This window comes from Pagrus major, chromosome 10, assembly GCF_040436345.1.
Source record: "Pagrus major chromosome 10, Pma_NU_1.0".
NCBI lineage: Eukaryota > Metazoa > Chordata > Actinopteri > Spariformes > Sparidae > Pagrus > Pagrus major.
The window spans coordinates 14,759,846-14,783,586 of record NC_133224.1 but is presented as its reverse complement, the minus strand read 5'-3'; the positions used below and the strand labels follow the sequence as shown (position 1 = coordinate 14,783,586).

The 23,741-nt window shown below is 38.9% G+C and overlaps 1 protein-coding gene across 1 annotated transcript in view; it reads right to left on the bottom strand.

Moving 5' to 3' along the window:
* Positions 1 to 18,792, bottom strand: part of mtm1 (myotubularin 1) — a 29,265-nt gene extending 10,473 nt beyond the window's left edge. Inside the window, exons 1-10 of the mRNA XM_073474597.1 lie at positions 18,736 to 18,792; positions 12,970 to 13,051; positions 11,101 to 11,173; positions 8,734 to 8,828; positions 8,111 to 8,221; positions 7,909 to 8,010; positions 5,534 to 5,617; positions 3,444 to 3,593; positions 2,518 to 2,703; positions 117 to 299 (exon numbers count right to left, since the gene is read on the bottom strand). Of these exons, the coding sequence (XP_073330698.1) occupies positions 117 to 299; positions 2,518 to 2,703; positions 3,444 to 3,593; positions 5,534 to 5,617; positions 7,909 to 8,010; positions 8,111 to 8,221; positions 8,734 to 8,828; positions 11,101 to 11,173; positions 12,970 to 13,026 (1,041 nt within the window). The 5' untranslated portion in view covers positions 13,027 to 13,051; positions 18,736 to 18,792. The remainder of the gene's footprint in view (positions 1 to 116; positions 300 to 2,517; positions 2,704 to 3,443; positions 3,594 to 5,533; positions 5,618 to 7,908; positions 8,011 to 8,110; positions 8,222 to 8,733; positions 8,829 to 11,100; positions 11,174 to 12,969; positions 13,052 to 18,735) is intronic.
* Between the last annotated feature and the right edge of the window lie 4,949 nt (positions 18,793 to 23,741).

Genomic DNA, 23,741 nt, shown 5'->3' with positions numbered 1-23,741 from the left:
AGAAAATGACTGACAACCCTTAAAAGGCTCAATACATCCAAATAAAAATGAAAGCCTCTGCCCAGATGCAATAATGATATTCATGTCTGCATAGACACTGAAATTCTTTTTCTCACCTTAACATGTTCGAGCCAGTGTGTAGACTCTAGGCTGGACAGCCAATGCGATTCCTCCACATTAGGGTAGACGATATCTTTGAGTTTCTTCAGTGATTCCCTCATGACATGGATATTCTGAATGTCCAGGAAGATGAGCTCTGCGTTCTGGTACTCATCACCCTCATAGCCTCCTCCTGTGGCCTTGGGATAGCAAAGACATTAAGATAAAAAATGAGGCAAAGCTCATTCCATGTCAATGAACCCAGAATTCAGTACTTTTCCCAGTTCATGTAGTGAAGACATTACAGAGAGGAGAGGGGAAAAGTAGTGGGAGAACAGGAGTCTCCAGTGAGTTCTGCTGAATTCACTAAGGATTAGGCAAGAATTCAGACACAGACACACAAACCCTTGGTGTGTGCTGTTGCTCACTAACATTAGCTGATGGCTAATGTACAGTAAAGGAATGTGACTGTTTGAGCTGTATGGACAGCAGACATGTTTTTAGAGTAAGTGGAATTAAGACTAATAGTATTCATCTCCATGTTTTCTTTGTTATGTCGGTTGCTCCAATACCAAACCAGATCAGTTTCTGTCAGCGCAAACTAATAAATTCACTACAACATCTTTAAAGAGAGACTTCCTATTTACAATGTCCAAAATAAACAAGGCGAGACTGACGAGATTTAAGCGTAATGTGTTTGTAGTCAAGTTTCTCCTTGTCTTTAGAGTGGCCATAAATTCCTCCATGTCAAACAATGGAATAAGAACACTGCTACAACCTGCACAGAAACAATTTGGCTAGACTGTCAACATTGAATGGTATCAATACTCATGATCATGGGGGAAATGTTGGGTCTCTGAAAATAAACTAATTATAGAATATGGTCTAGACCTGCTCCAATTAGAAAGTGTCATGAGATAACTTTTGTTGTGAATTGGTGCTATACAAATAAAGATTAATTGAAGATTGATTGATTGATTGACTGAATACTAAACCTCTGTAGGATGTAGTGAAGCATCTTAATTCATCCACCTGCTGTTTTGTTCCCCTGCCAACCAGCTTTTTAAAAATGTTTTTAGTTGCTTGGAAATGGATGTGCTGAAAACTGTCAATGACTCACTTGTACCAGGCATTTTTCCAAAATCACTGAAAACTGCAGTTGTTAAACCCTTCTCAAGAAAGACACCCTGGATCCTTCAGTATTCAACAATTACAGACCCATCTCTGATAATGATATTCATCTGAGTGGTAAAACATCAGTTTTGGTGCTGCTTGATCCAAGTGCAGTGTTTGATACTGTGGACCATATAATACTTCTCCAGTGACTAAAAAAGTGGATGGAATTATCGAGTCCTCAGTTGGTTCAGATCATATCTCAAAAGAGGCTATGTTGCTGCCAACGATGGTCATAAATCTGAGTGGATCACCATGACATGTGAAGTCCCCCAGGGTTCGATTCTTGGGCCGCTAATATTTCACCGGTACATGCTCCCTCTAGGTCAAATCATACAGGAGAATAACGATGCTAATCATAGCTATGCAGATGACACTCAGATTTAATTAGCTCTTTCACTGAGTGACGATGGTCCCTTCAACTATCAATGCTTCTGGCAGGTACGGACTGAATACAATTAAACTTCCTGTAATTAAAAAAATGTATGACAGAAATCATTATATTTGGCAGCAAGGAGGAAATTATGAAAGTCTATGCTCAGCTTGATTCCTGAGCTTAGTTAGAATCTTGGTATTTAATAGACTGGGTTCTCAGCATCAGCAGCCACATTAAGGCAGTAACTAAATCAGAAATGTATGGCAAAAATAAGAAGTCTTATGTCCAGACAGGATTTAGAGAAAGTCAATCATGCCTATATTTCCAGCAGGGTGGACTAAAGTAACGGTCTCTTGTCTGATCTTCTTCACATAAGACCGCCAGCTAACTTCAGTTGGTAAAAGCAGTGCATGCAGATGTAGTAGCACATAGCCCCCCCAAATTTAGCTTCTTCTTTTAATGCTACTTTTTGTCTTTATTATTGGAACATGCATTTCATTTTTTTCAACACTAAATGATTAACTGATTAACTATAAATACAATGGACAGATAAATTAAACAATGAAAATTATAATTATTTGTAGCACAAACTCTCAAACTTTTAAAAGAGAAGCCATCATGCCACGTCTATAACATATCAGAACTACTAATCACAATGTCTTCTGCACTTCAAGTGACTGAAAGCTTTCTCAGAAGTTAACATTCAACATTCGGATCACTTTCTCCATCACTTACTTTTCCATTTTCCTCTCATTACTGTTGATTCCTATTTCAGAAAGCTGATGAATGAAAAGTGTTGCAGATGAGATAGTAACCTGATGTATGCACCAACCCTTTAACCCCTGAGAGTACTTCCTTCCCCTTCTGACCTTGTTGGCCACAGCATTGACGCTGGGCCGAGCATCATAGATGGTGAGCTTGATGGTGTCATTTGCCTCCCTGATCAGGTCCAGGTATCGCTCATCGTCCTTGTTTCTCTTACCAGACATACCAACCAGAGGCTGACTGCAGCGGACAATCACTGCCTGGTTCTCCCTGTGGATCCATGATAGAACCTAAGACACAAAGAGAGTTAAAACCTTTACAGATACAGTACAGATACAGTCTGTACTGTAGAAAATGGAATCGCTGTCAGGTAGCTTGTAATTGCAACAAAAACTTGGTTGACAGTCATAGAAAGTTGAACAAAAACACAAAACTAAAGGAAGGCAGCTTACCGGTCTAACTCACCTAACACACACATATGTAATGATTACATAAAGATAGTAACTACAGTTCTACGATGGTCCAGTAATGCCAAAAAATTAGGGAATGTCACACAACTTGATTTCAAACACTGTACAATTACAACAACTGTTTCCAAGGCAGGCAAACCAAACTGCATCAAACATATTCTTTCTCAGTTTTACTTTACTCCTCTGCACTGGCTATTTTCATATACATTAATTTTAATATTTTATTACTTCTGTGATGTCTGCCATTGAATACATCCAACTTGAAGAATAATTCTGGTGTTAATTTATGTTTTTGATTAATAATTATTAGTATAAAATAGTAAAAAATAATATCAAAAATATCAAATACATTATAAAATATATATGAAACATAAATATAAGTTATGCAATATAATCTAATATAATTCACAAGAAAGGAGAAAGAAGGCCTATGCATAAAACTATATTTTGAATTGATCCTACTAACAAGTTGACATTGAGTCTTTTTTTTTGTCAGACTCAAAAATACTTTACTCGAGAATAATACGGTTCAGTTTTGTACAGATCAGTTTGGCACATACCGGTATGCGTCCTCTGGACCTGAAAGCAGACACTCTTCTGAGGTCCTCCTCTTTACTTTTAAAGGGTACAGCCAGCACAGTGGGGTAGGTGTCACACAGCTCATAGTTCTTATTGATGAATGTAATACGCCACTTGTTATTAGGTAGGCCCTACAAAAGACAATGATCATCATCAGTTACTTACAGAGACATGGGAATGCTCTTTTTTGCATTTTTCAAATTATACTTTGAACTCATATTCAGTTTTACTAAATAATTTCAAACACTGAATGCTTTGACTCCTCCGTACATTTCTCACCTGTTTACACTTCACTGGGAAGGTTCACACCATCTCCCACCTACTTTATTCTTTAGTTCTATTCAACATGTCTACACTACAAAATTATCTTCATTTGCTATGCCCCTCCCAGGATAGGTATTTAAAATAATGTACATATAACTCAACAATACATAAAAAATAGTACAAACAGGAACTCAGCAAAAAATATGCACAAGAAACTACAGACAGAAAAATATCAGACACAAACTGTGATACTATACAATTAAACACGGTTAAACAAGAAGCATCAGATCATTCATGACTACATGACTGATCCCTCTTCAAAAACTGTTTCAGTTTGAATAGAAAATGTTCCCGGTCAGGATCCAGTTTGAGTTCAGCAGGTAACGAATTCCACATAAGGAATGAGGCAGAGAAACATGACTGCTCTTCACAGAGTTTTCTTGGATAACTTGTCAGCAAAACATTGTAAGCAGACATTTTTGTCTCTTTTCCATCATTGTATTATCAATGTCTGCTTCTAAATAAAAGGTTACAGAAAATAGCCTAGCAATGCTAGGCTAGCATCCATTCCATCACTGTATAAACTCAAATATTCTAATATCATAACACATACTCTGAGTTCATTACTGCCAATGATGCTACAAACACTGATAGATGAGTGTGTCTGTTTTCTCATTTTCAAAAATGTCTGTTTCTGAGTTTCTGAATATCTTCACCCTGGAAGGTCCTTTCTCAGCAACCTAAAAACACTGTTTACGTGTGTACAAAAGACCAAAATGGATAGAAAAAAATACGTTTCAAGTAAGGATGCAGCAATACATGTATTTGTCCAGAACTGTCTTGGTCCGGTTCATGCAGTCATAGGCCAAATACATCTGAGACCATTTATCAGTGGGCGCGGGTATAACCCTTCTGATCCTCACTGCAAACAAAATACAACAGGAGTGCAACTAATTGTCCCCCTTTAAGCAGCCTCTAGATATGAAAGCAGACAGGAGCAAAGATATTTCTAAGGCATTTTGCAAGCATTTGTTTTTTGTTTTTTTAAATCAGCCCTGCATTAAAATATGACCTATGTGAAAGTTTATACTGTTAACTGCTTAATGCACAACTATGCAAGGTGGAGCAGCTTTTAGTTTCTATTCTCTCCACCTGTGGAACAAGCTTCCTGAAGACCTGGGGTCTGCTAAAACTGTCAGCACATTTAAATCAGGGCTTAAAACATTACTGTTTACTGTGGCATCCAATAAATGAGACACACAGCCTCTTTATAATCTGTAATTATTGATTTGCTTGCTTTTGCTTCTTTAAAGGGTAATTTAATTGATATCAAAGTATGTAGTTGCTTACTGTTGCTTTGTTTAACTGTCTTTTAAATGCAATTTTAAAAAAAGTTCTGTCTTAGTTTTAATGTATCAAAACTTTCTCAGATGGAACTATGTGGGAACAACTGCAAGTGCACTGCTGTAACTTGAAAGAAACCTAGCCTTATGCAATTCGGATTTTTTTGTTACTTTGTTCCCGTTGTACCAAACTCATACTGAACAGTGACCCCAGTACCAAGGTACGTACCATGACTTCTGTGAACCGTTGCAGCCCTAGTTTTAAGAAATGTTAAGTTGCTTTTATATTGCTTAACATGCATCTGAAATCTTAGTCTGGAAATATAAGAGAGAGATTATTTACCTCTGAAATTATTTACAGTAGTAGCAGTGAGAATATTGATTCATACTGTATTGGTATCAAAAAGAAATAGCAGCAATGTCATGGTAAAGTCCTAATGCTGCACTCTACTATTCATCCTTACCTGCCGTCTGAACTCCTCAATGGGTTTGTAGACGCTCCAACCGCTCTCCTCGTACTTCTCCTGGGTCACATATGCAAACAGTGGCTGGGTGGAGAGGAGAGAAGTATTTTCATTTACAGACTATACTTCAACTGCAGAGGTTCTTTCTCCTGAAAGTACTGCTCAGATACAATGGGTGTGTGTGTCAGTATAAGTGCTCCAGGACCGCTGCTGGGGGAGAACAGTGACGTAACTAACCACAAGTCACCCACCTACAATGCTGTACTGAGTTTCCTCCCCAGACAGCTTAACAACCATTCACACCTGGGCTCACCTAGCCCTAGCAACCCACATGAAGGCTGGTCGAGTCAATGACCCACAAGTGGCCCTAACGACTCTGAAACTCAGAGCTCACACGTATCCTTAACTACTCTGTAAGGACACTCCCACACAGAGTATAAAAGTCTGCTGCTCCTCCAGTTAGTTAGAAGTGAAGAAGCCTCTTGGATGAGAGGTGAAACATCTTCAAGAAACTGAAACAAGTCCAGTTGCCTACAATACAGCACTTAGAATTACCATGACCTAGATGACTGAGAACCTTCATCAACATAACCACAAGTCATTTTTGGTCCAATCAGGGAAGAAGCTGCTGGTTGAAAAAGTATGCACTTCATTATAATTTCCCATTTTAGAGTATTCATGTAATAATCCCTCAATGTTCCTTAAAATAGAAACAAAAGAGTCACCTAAATAAGGAAACAATTCAATCCATCAGATTTATTTATTTCACATTTTTGGTGTGGTGGATTGTGCAGAATACTTAGCCTGCGACTACAAGTTTTACTTCTGCTCAGGAGATTATCTTTTACCCATGTTCATTTGTTTGTCGTTTGGTTTGGTTTGTTGGCAGGATTGCACAAAAACTACTGAACCTATTTCCATGAAATTTGGCTGGAGGATGGGTTTCGAACCAGAAGAGCCCAATTCATTTTTGGTGTGGATTCTGATAAAGAGACAGATCCAGAAATGTTCTTCTTACTTTCTTTAACATTGGGAGATGGACATTTTCAGGGTATAATACATGGATCTTGATGAAAAAATCTAGCCTACTTAGGTGGGTTTAAATGGTGGTTTATAATTTAGAGTGACACAGGTCTATCCAGTTTTATATTACATTAGGCTTGACTGAATTAAAGGGGACTGTTGGGCCTTAGCGGAGGTATGCACTCTACTGAGTGACATTCTAGTTTTAATCATTTGTTATTATTACATATTTTATTATGTCTGAAAACACAAGACATTTGAAGATGTCAAATGTCTTGTGTTTGACCAAGAGTGAAAAACCCAAAGATATTCCATTTAACAAAAGCAGCAATTCATCATATTATACAAACTGGAAGTTGAGAAATGACTAACAATTATTTTATTAGTAAAATTATTGTTGTTAATATTGTGTGTTTTGTTGACTGACTAATTTATTAAATAACCAGTTGTTCAAGCACAAATAAACATGTAAACATTCCGCAGGTTCAGGTTCAGGTTCAGGTTCAGATCCTGAATCTACTGAATGCTTTATCAGGCTTTTTAAACAAACAAATTATTTAGCTTCTGGTTACTGTAAGTAGACCATGCAACAACATTTTAAGCTTTGTGATTGCTTTCTGAAATGCTCCTTTGGGAGTCTAGGTTGGCCTCTGTCGTTACATTTTTTTACCACAGGCTTGTAGCTTTGAATTTAAATCAAATAACCAGATATTTACTTAAACAGTTATTCATCTTTTATAATGATTATTTAGCCAGGGTCCTTCAAACCCCTTTAGTAGAGGGAACAACTGAAATAACTCTACCACTCCAGTATTCTATGTGCAACACATGTAAGACATTGTCTCCACTGGCTATTAGCAGACAAATGAAAGAAGCCCTGGTAAGGCTTGCTCTGACACAAATTTTAGCTTGCACAAGTATTAGCCAAGCAGATGCAGTTGTAGTGTGGGTGGGTAGCTGTGTGTCACAGCATATGAGGGGGCTACATCTCTGCATTTCAGCATTTGCATGAATACTGGGCATTGAAGCAAATCGAGGATGACTCTAAGCAGAAAGATGTCCTTTCTTAGCCAGTGCTGGTGGATTTAAATTGTTTGCTGCTACAAATACACTCAGGGTTCAAGGCTTGACTAATATTCATAATAAAGGCATTGTAGCATTTTGTGATGTCATTAATAAAGTGATCTCTGTATGTACATATAGTCCACTGTGTGAGAAAATGGGGCTACATCTGTATCATATTTTAAATTAATTCACTCACTGGCTAAGCAACAGTTTAGGTCTCCTTTAAAACAAAAAAAAAAAACATCAGTCAGTCAGGAGATGGCAGGAGAAGTTAGAAGCTGTCTTACCAGACCATGTGAGAGGGGGAAGGCATGTCTGAAGAGGAGCTCAAAGATATCTCTTCTGCTGTGACCCTCCTGCTTCAAGGCAAACCTCAAGTTCCTCATGTCCTGAAGGACAGAGAAGATCAACAACTTTAGTACAACAGACACGCGCACACAGACACACAGACACACAGACACACAGACACACACACACACACACACCTACCTTGCAGGTGATATCCAGGCCATAGGAGTTTTCTCCTCTGCTTGACGCCCCACCCATCTTCTCCACCCGACAAATTGCTCCCAGAGGAACGTCCAGCATTACTGCCACATCCTACAGGAAACAGAGCCAGCATGTTGTTACATTTACTTATAGAGAATGACACACATTCAAAGCATTCTCTACTCTTTGAGTATTCATAAAAAAGGTTTTCTTTGCACTGCATTCCTAACTTATAAGTCTTTGGATGTTACAATTCTAATTTCATTACAATGCAGTAGGCTTATGCTGAATGGCGATCAGAACAACTATCAACGATTGAAGAGATTTACTTTCAAGGAACTAAACTAATAAAGAAAAGAAAATCTAAAATCTGATTGCTAATTTACACAAGATGTTTCTGTAAAATGAATAATATCTGACTGGGGCTTGAATCTGTAACAACATACCAATATAGTGCGCCATGTTTTAACAGCACAAAAAGTTCACCTAAAGATGTGTTACACAAATGTTGCTAGATTCATTATTTAATCTCGTTCCTGGTATACACACAGACACACAGAAACACAGAAACACAGACACACACTTGAGCTCCCGGCTGGCCCCACATGAGTGTAATGACTTACAGCATCTGAGCTCTTAAAGCAGAGTCTGTAGTTGGTTATCAACACTTTGCCTTTCACAGCTCCACTGAATGGACAGATGTAGATGATGTCTTTATCTGAAAACAGATGAATAAAAAACATTGTTTATTGATTTGAATTGCTAACTTGTCTCATGTCTGTTCCTACACAGACCTTATAGGCTCAGAATAGGTTCCCTTTTTCATGTTAGTATTCTGATTCAGACATCATTTTGTTACTGATAAGCAGGGGGTACTGTAAGGGAAGAAATCACCATAAATGCAGAGAATAGGAAGCAGAAAAGGGAAGAGAGCTGTGCAACAAAGGTAGGCTAAAAATACCACCTACTCTGAGTGTTTAACAAGAGTCTAATAAGGACAGACAGACTCAACAGTAACTGATATCTAAATCAGCTCTCAGAATCAGAGAATATTGACTGACTTTATTTTTTCATAAATAAACCTAACCAATGACAACATATCTGTCAACATAGATGGGTCACACTGTACACATTTTGCTGCCCAATGTCTTAAATGTAGCTGTGTTTAATCATGTCTCATGACAATTCTGGTACAACAAGACTGGAAGCAGGAAGAAACGGCTAGCCTGACACCTCTAAGCTCACTGATTAACGTGGTTTATTGTTTGTGCAATCTGTGCATGAACAGAAATGTAAAAATCATAATTTTTGGTTTTACAGGGAATTAGATGCTGGAATTATTTCCACTTATTATTGGCAAACAAATGTGCTGGCAAGATAAGACTCTGGGAGGTCACTGCAGAGATGATGGAAAGAGGTGCTGAGCAGATGGATTAACTTGTGCTTGTCAAGACATAGTTACGCTACCTAATTGCCTGTTGGCTGTGTTTTTTAGCTGGCTTTTTCAAGTATGTTCGACGGGACAGGCATGCTTCAATTCAGATGTCTACACCGCCAGGAAAATGATGATATGATGCATATTACTGTGACATAGAGCACATTTTTACACTTAAAGTTCTACTGTCTGCTGTGTTAGTGCCTAACCACTGTAATTGTGTGCTGTGGCTGGTGTAGACGATGTGTAAGTGATAGCAATGGTGGCCAAAACTATAGAAAATAAGAAGTTGTAATGAATATGGATTACACTATGAATAAAAATCATACAAGAACATTGACAAGATGAAAAAACACACCTTTTTTATTTTAATCTATTAATATCTGATCAAGCATTTGATGCCAAATTTAGTACTTGTTAACCTATGCTAGGTAGACAGTATGAGCATCTGCAACTTTCTGTCGTCTAACTGTGAGGTCACAGTTTTCATTCACTCATCACCTCTCTACGACTCTCCTCTAGTGGAGAATACAAGCACTTGGGTTGGACAGAAAACAACTGGTGTATGTCTGAGTTCAAATAGTGAGAATAGAAGGAACTATGTGGGGCTCATAGCAAATACTTCTAAGAACTTCAGTGGGTCTTTTCCATGGGCACTTTTTGCCACACTGGGTCAAACTGTGCTGTGCTGATTTGCATTTCCATAACCAGTTTAAGTGCGCCAAGTTGTGCTGCGCCTCGCCTGAGATGACACCACTTTGATCTCCAGGGTGGGGCCAAGGAGTGGCTGACACCTATGATGACACCTCTCCTCCATCTCAAACAAGCATATTGTGATACTCAACTCATGTCTGTGCAGGAAACCTGAGAGAAAGATGTTTTTTAAAAGTCTCTGTGTGTTCAGCTCTCAGTAATTTTGTCTGTGGATTAAAATTTTGTTTCTCTCTTGTTTGTACTTTCAGATATCGGTTTAAGTGTGGTGTTTCAGTATTGTTATCAGCTGTTTCAGGACTTGTTTGAAGTTACTGCTGAAAACCCAACATTTCCTGATTTTGCTGCTTCATAATAAACTTGCAATGTTTGGGAAGAAGTCATAGGAGATGAAAACATGTTTAACACTGAGTTAGCAGAGCGTTGTTAGCAGCTATACTTTGATAATACTGTTGGGAGAAAGAGCATGCTGCTCCCTTGACCACTAGTCAAGATCAAGCGCATCATCAGTCCTTCAAGCAAACAGCCCTGTTGTAATAAAAATGCAAATCCCTGCAGCGCTGGGCTGACGTGCCGAGTCGAACCGAGTCAAGTCAAGCCAGCGTATTTGTATGAAAAAGCCCACATGATCCTCTACACCGAGCCACAAGTGTTTGCTCTCAGACTGGTTCAGATCTCAGATCCTGATATACAGGAAAACCTTTCTCAAAGCTACACAAGAACTTGACAGCGATGTGCCTCAGTAAAACTAATGATTACAGGACTACCAATGGAGGAGCAAGAACATCTGTTTCAACAGTGAAGAAATTATTAAAATGTGATGGATTGAGCTCCATAAACTCACCAATAATTCTTTCTTCCCCTGGCAGCAGAGTCACATCAGCTAACAACTCCATCTTCAGAGACTCTCTGGAGGTCTAAAGATACACATACAAAACACAGCAAGGTTTAAAAACAAAATAACAACACAGGTATTCATTTAAACGATTGGTGAGGCTGTGTAAAATAGGGACAATTTTATGCATTATTTTGTGCTTTTTATTTTCAGTAGTAGAAGTTGCTTGTTACCAAAAGGGAGGAAACAAAGGGAAAAGGGGAAAGAACAAACAGGTTTTGCCTTTAACCCGTTGAATTGTGGTGGACACAGTGAGGTGAGACACCATCGACAAGATACTTTTCCTTTTGAAGAGGCTAAACTGTGACCAGGAGGATTCAAGGAGCTTACCAGGTAAATTTGACACTGCTGCGCTTCATCCTTATTTGGAATTTTAATTTCACTATAGTTCAGAGCATTGCTATTAGTATTGTTTTTGTTCTGTATCGTTCAATTCAGTGAAACACTGGGCTTTCAAAAAATATCTATAAATTCAATTTAAATAACAAAGAGCAGACAGTTTATATTGTACGTCTGGAATTAGAGTTTGCAGTCTTACTTAATATGAATGACTTGAGAAAACCACCTTGTTACAAACACCTCACAAATATACCCATCCAGCTGCTTCATTAAAACTGGGGAAACCCTTCAACTACTCTACATGATACTGATTTAAAATATAAAAACTGTTGTTTAGCAAGAAAAAAAAAATAGCTAGAGAGAAAAAGACTACATATGCATTACTTTAGGAAGCGCCTGTCTGAACCATGGCTAAACTTTCTTTACTTGCTCAGTAAATCCAAATCTCTAATTATTGACTTTGTTCATGAAAATAGATCAACTTATAGATTGAGTCAATTTTTGGGGCACCACAGACTTTTGTGTGCAATGTGAATACAAATTATCGGGATTTACTCCTGGGTCAAATCACCCTACAGTAGTTACAGGTTTTTAACACCTTCGGCTCGGTTCAGCTGTGATGCGAACACAACATCCCGGTGAACATGCAAATTTTACTTTACTTTTCAGGTGCGATGCTGTGATGTGTGTTGAAGTTAAGGCCGTTGGCTTGTTTATGTCTTTCCATCTGTCTCTGTCAAGCAGGGCTTGAACATTGTCAGTCAGTGATGAGTTTTAAATAGAGACTGAAGTTAAAGATATTAAAAAAGTACCCGCTGTTTGTGGCTTCCATGCAGTCTGAGCCTAGTCAGCTGCCTCATTGGTACTGCACACGTGCAACTCATCAGAGATCAGAAAGAAGCAAGGTGACTCACGACTATCAGCTCCAGAAAAAGCGTTGTGTCTAAGTTTAAAATCTTCTGGATGTAGTCTGATGAGGAATATGATCTGCTGCTTTCCGGTCTTTTCGGCGCGTTCGTGATGAAGAATGGGTCACACAAGGGGAAAAAAAATTGGAAAGGCAAACTCGTCCACTAGTAATGTGAACAGAGTTAACTGGCGATTATTAGCAGGTTTTCACTTTTAAAGTGTCATAATCATTGTCTTTTTACAATGTGATGATAAACAGTGTCACACACTGTACATACATATAATTTAAGACATTGTGGATTTAATATACTTAAATTAAAAATGATAGGAAGAATCTCCAGGAAAATTTTTGAAGTAGATGAAGATAAATTGCCAGTCACTTTTAGCACTATTTTCAGCCACTTTTTTTTCTCGTCCTGACCCTTCTAACCATACAGTAGGTGTGGCTAGTGCAGAGACTATGATTTGATTTCTCACTGGCTTCCACAATTTATGAACTTCCAGTGCAACCTGCATCTCATTTGAGATTTAAACATTTCAATATCAACAGACACAAATAAATCCACTTACACTGGAGATGTGTGTGTCCAAGGCGTTGGAGTTGAAGACTGAGACTGGTGAGGCCATTGCTCAGGGAGTGGGCTTCCACAGGCTGAGAAAGAGAGAAACAGACTGTTAGCTGTGTCACGCAAAAGTCTCCAAGCAGCAGGGTCCAATTCTCAAGCTCCGCTCTTATTTTTCTGTCAGTTTGATGCCAGACTATAAGTACATCTTCATCAGAAGAAATTATTACATATACCAGAATGATAATGAAGGTTCTCAGTCATCCAGGTCATGGTAATTCTAAGTGCTGTATCGTAGGCGACTGGACTTGTTTCAGTTTCTTGAAGATGTTTCACCTCTCATCCATAGGCTTCTACAGATCATGTACCAGAATGTTTTCAAAGCAGACCCAAACCTCAGCTTTTGAGCTTTTGGAACACACATTGACACACTGTACAAATATAAGGTAGAATTATACAATGTTCAGTGGAGCTCAAGTGAGGTTATGGGGTGTCATTAAGGAAAAAGCAATTTATGCACACAAAGTAATAAATCAGTTATACCGCTTTTCCACCCAAATTAGTGGGTCTACATGGGTTTATTAAACGCGGGTCGACCCGCTAAAAATCGACAATTGACCCCATTCTCACTTCCCGCAGGCAAGCAGTGATTTTTATCTGAGGCGTTACGTTGTACGTCACTGACGTCACATTTGGCGTCACGAATGCGCCGGAAACAGTCTGAAGAGACAGAACAACAGAAGAGAAAACAACAATAGACCCATTGTGAAAGAAGCGTCTGTATAACGATGGATACATTATTTTGAGCATCACAACTCCCGCGAAATGACTCGTTTCACTATCATAATTTGAGCCATTCAGTCCAATAACATTTGCAAAGTCAAGAAGAGCCGCACGATTAAATTATTTTATCCCCATTCAAGTTAGCTGGGCGCTAAACAGGAAGTTAGCCGGCTTGGTCTGTGATCCAGGTATTTCATAGCCAGGACGTCGAGCTTTTTGGCTTCAAAACTCCACTGAGCCGCTTTCATAGGACTGAACGGGTCTCCATCACTGAGTCCAGTAATAAAACCTCCTTAACAGACCACATCCCAAATTCCTTCCCCATTTACTCGCCACCACCGGATGTTGATAACACGTCATTACTTCGCGCGGTGGAATTTAGCGTGTTCACTCGGGTCTTACGTTTAGATCAAAAATGCAAGTTTACACATTCCCGTTGCACATAAAAGCCCGATCTTAGCGGTTTAAAGTGGGATTTCTGACCAGTGGAAAAGGGCTATTACTTACGATTTCTTCCAAATTAGTAATGAGGACACGCAACGGCTGCAAAGTTTTGTAAAAAAATAAAAAATAAAATCATAGCGATTATTTTTTCAGATAACACCGTTGCAATGATTCATGATGAGTGGGAATGATCATTTTGTCTTATAATTTTCTCAAATATTTTGATTAACTGTGCAGCCCTAATGTAAAATTATATAAACATTTTAATGTGTTTAAGGGATTAAAACAATGTTGTTTAACAGCCACAATTTGAAGTTGCCTTTATCTCCATGTAGGCTCATTCTAAAACCAAAACCAAAGTGCATCTAGTGGTAGATAATTTAGATTAGCTCTCAATAGCCGTGTTTCCATAAAATATCAAGCGAATTTTAAGCAAACTTTTGAAAGTTTCCAAAAAAATAAAATGAATCTGGTGCGTTTCCATAAACAGTTTTGAGTGAATTAACTGGGCTACATAAAGCATAATTTCGTCAGAGGATGATGTGGTGTAGGCTACGTGACTATGTCACGCATGGATGTGGAAGTAAACAGAGGCTAGAGGTAAACAAACAAGGAGACAAAATGGAGAGAGGTCTTCAGGAATTACTTTCCATTGGGCAAGTTTTAATTATTCTTGCATGTCAGCTAGCATTGCTGCCCGGAGACGACAAAGAAATGCAATGATTATAATGCACGCAGCAGACAACAAAACAGCTGAATCATGTGAGCTGAAAGTTCGCTATGTCAGAGTTTATTCGGCAAATATGTTTCCAAACATTTTGCACATTAACTCTGCTATGCAAAAGACAAAAACCACCTCAAGCGAGCGTACAAACTTTTTTTTCCCGAAATTTGCCGTTTCCATAATATTCCTAATGCAATATTCTTCAAAATGTGAATAAAAATGCTTTATGGAAACATGGCGAATGTCACCAAGTTAAACTCTTAAGCACCACTCACCCCACTTAATGCATTAGTTTGTATCATCAATAATTAACTAAACAGACCTCTTCCCATATTGAATTACCACATTCAACAGTACACGCAATCATTAGGTAAGAGTAAGGTGAGTATTAGGTGTTTAGGGCACTAGGGACAGTAACGGCACATGTCCACATTACACTGGAGTTCAGTTGTCACTGAGCTATAATTCAATGTAACTGGAGACCATTTTCTGATGGGATCACACAAGCCATGACACCTGTCAACATGTTGATGTTCGAACCCGTGAGTATTCAGTAGTCATTAACAGCAGTGACAGCATGGCTGGGGTTTTGTTTTCACCTTGTGAGTCTGTGTGTGTCATCATGTGCCATCGATAGGTGGTCCCGAAGACACCTATTGTAGCAAGAACCACCACGGACACAGTTTTGAGTATACAGTTTTGACAGGTGTTTACACGTCTGTCTGTCTGTCTGTGGACAGATTTTGTCATGGTGATAGCATCACAACCATGAAAGATACAGTCACAAAACTTCACATATTTTGTGCTATTTGGTCAGTAGATCAGTTCAAGGACTTGGAAGGAATAGTACAAAACAGTAACAGCCATAATGAGACGAAAAGGTCTTCAGGCTGGAATCCTGCATTTCCCATAATGCAAGTTAATGGTATCTTTTCATCCCTGCCTGGTAAACACACACATCTTTTCACTGATTTATCAGCCAGTGACTGGAATCGGATGGTTTTCAGCATGGTCATCCACTGAAGTTCACACATTCAATTCAAGCTCAAAAGTGAGCTCACTTCTGGTCTGCTTGGAGATAGCGCTTAAAGCCACACTTCTCATAATGAAACTGTCGGAAAACAAGTGCTTTCTGAGAGGAAGGAAAGAAAGACAGAGGGAGAGAAACTGAAAAAATGCACTTGTGGGTGAGCCAGAATGAGGGCAAGAGTTATATGGAAAGTGAGAAAGTGTGAAAGAAGTGAAACTGTAACTTTATTTTGAAATCATGTGATGTAATTAAGATTTTACTTAACTTTTGCAGTCAATAGAAATAGAAATTACAACAGAAAACCAAAAACTCATCAGTAATAACAGGGAACAATTAATATCAGATTATTAAACTAGAGGCTGTTTGGTGGTTAGGAACAGTATGATGTTTTTGACTGACAGACATAGGGTGGACATTGGGTTTTGATGCACAGTAGAAATTATCAGGAGAGACTGAACTGAGTGCACGTTAAAATGCCACGTCATCCTTGTTTGCTCTGGCTATCTTCAGCAGCAGAAATGCACAAACTCCCATGATCAAGAAAGCTCAATAACAGGTGAGGCAGGACTCATACATGACCCTCAGGATGCAGCAGGACGCCATTGAAGAAAGGCATGAACAGGGACTTTTTTATTTCTCCTGGCATTCATATGGCGCTTGACATGCACCACCCACCCAAAGACCGTAACCAACCAAGTACACCCCCTCATGGCAACGACACTCCCCAATGACAGTGACACGCCAGCAGGACAACGCAACCTGCAACGCCACAAAAATCGCACAGGAATGACCCGAGTTACATGACAAAGAGCTTAAGGCATCAACCAAATTCCCCAGATCCCAATCAGATTGAGCATCCGTGGGAGGTGCTGGATCCATGGAGGGATCCAAGTGGATCTCTGGGGGTGTCCTGTGGTGTCTGGTACCAGGGTGTTGACAGCAGCACTCCTTTGTGTGCAAGGTGGGGTCTCCCTGATAGCATTATCATGGAAATGTGAACATTACTTTCAGTTTATTTTATCATTTATTTCATGTTTCTCTCTGGGAATGAGTGCAGGATTAATGCTGACTGTCACCCATCTCTCTCCAGAGATGGCATGTTTGCTAAATATTTTAGCATTTATGTTGTTGCATCTTTGAGCAGCTCCTCTCAAGCTAAACCCAGACAGTGAGCAGTATTTTAGTGAGCAGGTGAGTGTATCCAATTTCTGAATTAACAGCTGCTCTGCAGTGGAGAGCTCAGGTAGCTGCAATAATGAGAGTAAGGGGCTAGATTTAGTCAGGAAGGTGACTGGTACTTCAGTAAACAGCCTCTTTTCAAATTGCCTTACAAAAGAAAAGAACAATACCTGCAACCATGGTAACTACACATCAAAGATGGTGACAGATGTAGCCTCAGAGTAGTGCTCTCTAAAACATTGAATTACCAATACATATCGATTCGGAATATTTTAAACTATTTCAATACACATTTTCTGCAATACTTTTTAAATATCAATGTTTGTGTTTCTGAAAAGTGGGATATTTAATGCTTACTAGAATCACTGTGTTCCCTGCTACTAACCAAGTAAAGGAAAGTCATACCTCATTGTCATGTTATAGCATTGTTATATTTATGTTTTAAACTTTTTATGTGCTCAATTTTCCTGCGTGGTATCGAACATGGTATTGAATATCAATATTTGTCAAGATAATGTATAAATATAGTAGTATGACAACACTACTTCAGAATGACATAAAAATAAAAAATACATCACAAAAATGACAATAAAATATTAGTTAGAAAAATAACTTAGGGTGTCTAACACCCATTAAAACTGCCAGGAGCCAAAAATTGACACGGTTCTGCAGTGCAACAGTAGCTATAATAGATCAGTACTGATACACATGTGGGAAACTACAATGGTCAATAATATTGGCCGTGCTGATGTATTGATCTGGCTCCGGTATAGGGACGCTGGTGCAGTAAGCCAAGCCGGCTGTACAGTCTGCACAGGCTCACAGTGGCAGTGATGGGTTCACAGGCATATTTGCTCTATAACTGCAATGAAAAAAGCGCACACGGCTGTTAATCCCATACTAGTTTTGTTTGATCAACTTTAGCACTGGAGATGCTGCTGACTTAGTGACCTGTAACTACACATCAGTATCAGGGAGATTAGTGATGATACACAAACATTACACACATTACAACAAAGCAGAAACCGTCTCACTCCAATAACACGGACTACATGTTCAAATACTTGATTTTATCAGGAAGCACAAAGACATAAAAATGACCATTGCGGGTAAATTAAAGTAGAATAGACTTGTTTTTAGTGGAAGCAGTTCAGAGGTACCGTTTGGTTCAGGGTGGTACGGTTAGCTAGCGTTTTCCACAGACCAACAAAACCTGACAGCTAAGGAGCAGTTGGCGGTGTGAACACTCAGCTCCAGTGTATGAATAACGTTACACAGCCAAGGGGTTGCTTTCGAGAATGCAGTCGGCATCAGACTCGGGTAATGTTCATGGCAAAAGTTGAGCGTACAGAGCAGTGCCAAGAGGTGTCGAGAGGCACAAAGCTCCCCTAAAAAACCCCGAAACTGAACTTTTCCAACTTGGCCATTCCAATAGGCTCCAGCTGTGGAGTTGCACCAGGAAATAGCGGAGGCCTAGACGGTACGACAGCTTGTTCCACCCGACATTCAGGCTATTTCTGACCCACAGTACATAGAAACCTGAGGCAAACACCTCCGAAGCACACCTGATATGGACTCAGGTAGCCTAGTTGTGGCCAAATGTCTTAACTTACCCGCAAAACGCGATTCTCCCGTGGCTGAATGTCGATCTGTTTCCCTCAAGCCACAGCAGGAACTTACTCTACGTCACGTGCCGGGCTGTCATGGCGCGGATTGGCTGGTTGTCAAATTGGAGCTTGCAAGGAATATAGGGAAAGGTAGTTTTCACATGAGCTGACGTATGCCTCTTTATGAATCACTTTTTGTTTTGAGTGACATTTGTGTCTGTTTGTTTCCATGCATACGGACCATGTTTTGCAGGAGAAAGCATTGTTCTGTTCTTGTTCTGTATATTTTTTAATACAATATTGTTTATAGTATATTTTAGTGATCCCATCGTTTTACAGAATGGCATGTAAACCATGGCCATCATGCAAATAGAGAATTGTATTTGATGTTGAGTTCCCAGCTTCTTGAGCTTTTATTTACAGCAGTATGTTGACATGCACTGTATATGGAGGGATTACTTAGCCTACTTACTCACTTACAGGGAAACATTTAGTGAAAACAAAGATAATGGGAATAAAATATTAACTCAGGGTCAGCTTACAAGCTTTCTCTCTAGCATTCAACCACCTGTCACGGTTTTCATGTTGGGTTTGTGTTATCCATTCACGGTTTCTCTATTTTAATAAAACAAATTGATGATAGACTACAATATCTTTGACTATATAATGATATACAAATAGTCTCTGAAATCCATAATTCAGAGATTTTTTTCTCAACCCAAAAGAAAATGTTTTCTTGTCTGTCAACTGATCTCTTTTGTCTTTCAACCAATAAAGTCACTAATTAATACTTAATTAAAGTCTTTGTAAAGGCTGACATTATAAAAAATGGCAAGGCACCCATATGTATTCCTCTATGTACTGTATTGCACTGTATACAGATGGATAACAATAAATTCTCTTCTGTTTAATACATCTATGTATTAATCTATTCTATTCCATGAAGTTTATCGTCAGTTACATTGTTGTAGACCTTGAAAAGGGCAGGAGACAAATATTGTATGAACAATAAGGTGAAAGGTTTCATTTTACATTAAGTACATCATAATGTACTGTATATAAAATACTCCAGTATAAAGCTTTCATGCTGGACTTTCACCCTGACCTGGATGAACCTATGAAACTGTCAGCAACCCTGACAGGACAGCTTCAATCAGAGCTGGGCACTCCTCCAAGATTTCAACTTGCTTCTCTGTCTCAACCTGCTGCTGCTCTTGCATCTACAGACCAACATAAGCTATGTCCTCTCTCAAGTTCACCTCCAGATCCACCAAGCTCCTTCATTACCTTCAGAGGAATTCAATTTTATCTCAAGCCTGCTGGCAACAATATATTCCAACTGTTAAGTCAATTATTTTTTAAATCACTTTATACAGTCTACTATCTATTTCCCACTATGTTGACTCCTGATTCATTGTAGCAGTTCAGTAGACTATGACTACTGAATTCTATGAATCAGCCAAATAGATTCAGTTTGTACTTAGCAGCAGAAATATCAGAACAAATATTGTGTATAGTTTGCTCACATGTATGGTTATTTTTTTTAAGGCTAAAGTAAGTGGCCCCCTCAAATTATATTACAGTAAATGGAGTTTCCGCAGATATATATTATTTTCAGTCTACAATTAGATTTTAGGAAAACCAGGCTTTAGTTGAAGTGAAAAACTAATACAGGCAATTTTGCAAAAAAACTGTGCCATTTTACATGAAATCACTTATTTGACTAAAATTGCAATTACCCCACCCCCCCCAAAAATCTAATTTCATCATTTCATACTTTGCACTGACAACGTCCTGTACATAAGCGTTCTCCAGAGAGCTTGCATTTTTGGCTCTGACTGACCAAGTAACTCTACTGTAATTGCATATATGGACAGCTACTGTGCTGACACACTAAAATTATTTAAAATTATCGTTTCTATAGTGAATACATCACTGAGTGTGTGAAAGCTTCTGATGACTCTGCAGCTGTTGAAATACTATGAGCACTGTCTTCACCATTTTCAGGCCAAGGACACCTTAACTGATAGAGATGGAGCAGAGACCTCCTAGGCTACTAAAAAGAAAAGAAAAAAGAAAAATCTGTTGCTCGATGAGTTACAAAACAATCCACTTTGACTCAGAAGAATGTCCGTACACATGGGATAATCCTACAGATGACTGGTCAATATGTTTCAGTAATACATAGTTAGATCCCCGTTATGGATAGGTGCCGCACAGTGATTTAGCTTATGGTTCAGTTAGCTTGCTCACATGATTACACAAGGAATCATGGGTAAATCAACATCAATGTTGTGTAAATTATTATTTTTTGCAAACTTATCTTTGCTAATTATATCCTAAGGGTCACAGACCCCCTGTTGTGCCCCAGGTTTTAAATGGAGTGAAACCTTTAATCAATGGTTGACAGTGGATGCTGTGTGGGCTTATTGAAAGGAGAAAGAGAAATGTATTGTATCAATGTTTGTAGTGTATCATGTCAGTAGCATACGTTTAGTGTGCTTCTCTTGCTTACACTACTGCAGATATCAGTCAAACACTGGCAAAGACCCAGAAGAAGTTTAAAGCTTAGACACCATTCCCACAAATGCCTCCAAAAATTGTGTTATCTTCTTTGGAAAAATTTAAAAAAATACTATACACAAAAAATGTCATTAAAATTTTCCTCACATATAAAGTAAGGTGAATTCAAATTTTAGGGGCAATCTCCCCCCAACCTTAGCATTTTTTGGGGGAAATGTTTGTATGCTTTTCAATAACATTATAGCATGGCAGCTTCAGAAGGATCAGAGGAGCCATGATGCCTTCACACTCCAACTGCAGTTCTCACTTGGAACAGTAGAGGACATTAGAGCACACATGGCTTTTGAATTGTGGTGCAGCCTTAATACAGTTATGTAACTCTAAATCAAAGAATAAAGGGATACCTCAAACACTTGTGCATACCATGTCATAAACTCTTTATTAAGTTGTTACGACCCCAGAGGTCATATAAATGTTTCTATTGTCTCTGCTTAAATAACCCTCTGTTACCTGAGTGAGTGTGTGTGTGTGTGTGTGTGTGTGTGTGTGTGTGTGTGTGTGTGTGTGTGTGTGTGTGTGTGTGATTGGTTGCAGGTGTGTTTGAGTGATTGTAGGTTGTCCAGGGAGCTGATTGGTTCCTGCCTCGAAGCCAGGAGTTTAAAGGCTGGCTCTTCCCAGTTCCAGTGGGCTCGCCTCTCTCAGCCAGACTAGCAGCATGTTTGTTTGTGTGCTAAATGTGTTTTTTTTTAAATAAAACCTTTAAAAATGCTTTGCTGCTGTTGGTGCTTGAGGGATGGGAAGAGGGGAGTCTCATTTTCATGTTGCACCAGGGTTTCCCCGAGGCCCTGGTCGTAACATAAGTATTAAGTATTTACCGTAATACTTTACTGGCCCCTCTCTCCTCTCGGCCAGCAGCTTCGCTCTTTGAACAAATCTTCCCTCTCAGTGAGGATGTTTAAATGTGAGCAGGTTAAAAGAAGCACATTCCCTGAGTTGTTAACGTCTGGCACTCTGAGGTACATTTGTTTGTAGTTTCTGGTTTCCTCTACCATTTGGTATTTTGCATATCTTAATGTTTATTGACTCAATTGTAAACCTTTAGTACTTTAAAATATATCAACATTTGTATCATCTATTTTATATTTGTGGTATTCTATGTGCTCAAATATTTTTTCATTAACATGATAGTTTTTTGTATGAAGAGTTGAATGTCGTGTCTGCAAACCAATCACCTGTTTTGTGTTTTTTGTTTGTCAATATGCTATCTTTATGACATATAAAATGTAAACGTATGTGTCACAGTGCTACTGTGGTAATCTGGTTGTTTTTCTGTGTTCTGTTCTCACTGTCTGCTTTCCCCCCTCCTTTTCTCCCTCACCTGCTCCTTTCCCTGTGTGGGCGTGTCTGTGGGCGTGGCAGCAGCAGCAACAGAGTGGCACACCTGTCTCAGATCAACCCTTCACCCTCTGGCTTCATTACCCTAGTCTCTCCACCACTTGGGCGCTAGATTATTACATCCCATATGGTGACTTCAGAGTGTCGCTATTTAGTGTTTTCTATAAGCTCAGAGTATTTTGTGTTTTCAGTGTTTTTACCTTTGCGTTAATGCCCTTATCTTTGCTGCCTCCTGCATAAGCCTCCAGTGCTGTTCTGCTTTGCTCTCCTGTGTTCCTCCATGCCGGCTCCAGCCAACCTTGCCTGCCTGTCTGTCTGCCTTCCTGCCTGCCTGCCTGCCCGTCTGTCTGTCTGTCTGCCTTCCTGCCTGCCTTCCTGCCAGTCTGTCTGCAAGCCCGGTCTTCTCCTCTACGTTTCCCTCAAGGAGAACTAGGTTGTACCAATCTTACTCACTAACGTCCTGTCTCCGTTCTCTGCATTTGGGTCCTAACAAAAACCCCCACCGTAACAGTATGAGTGAAAGGAAAGTTAACTGAACTGAAGTCATCAATTCAGTGACTTTATATATTTTGGACATTTTGACCATAATATGACCCATTAAGGTCTCAAATAGCCTAATGCGAAACAAAGATGATTTTATTAATAAGAATTGTTGGCTCCATTAAAGGTCAACTTTTTATTTAGATTTAAAGAAAACCCTTTATTAAGTTACATCTCACTTATCTAGACATCAATGATCATTACTGGTATTCCTTCTCTCCACCCAGCAGATTTGGTTACATTTTCAGAAGACCTATAGTAAATTAATTATTGAACCAAACTTCATGAATATTTATGTTGTTCCATCACAGAAAAATGAGAGTTGTAGAAATCATTGGAACTGCAGAAAGCCATGATATACATATATACATATATATTTTGGGGTGTCATGAGTTTGTGTTCTCAAAATCCTCGATTTGATTTTAAGGTCACGATTCGATTCTCATTCTTTTTATTGTTTTTTTCTTTTAGTACAAATGGCTATGCCATTTTTAGACTAGTCTAGTCTAGGATCATTGGTTTTATGCCATGATAACTCATTTAATTTTGTAATT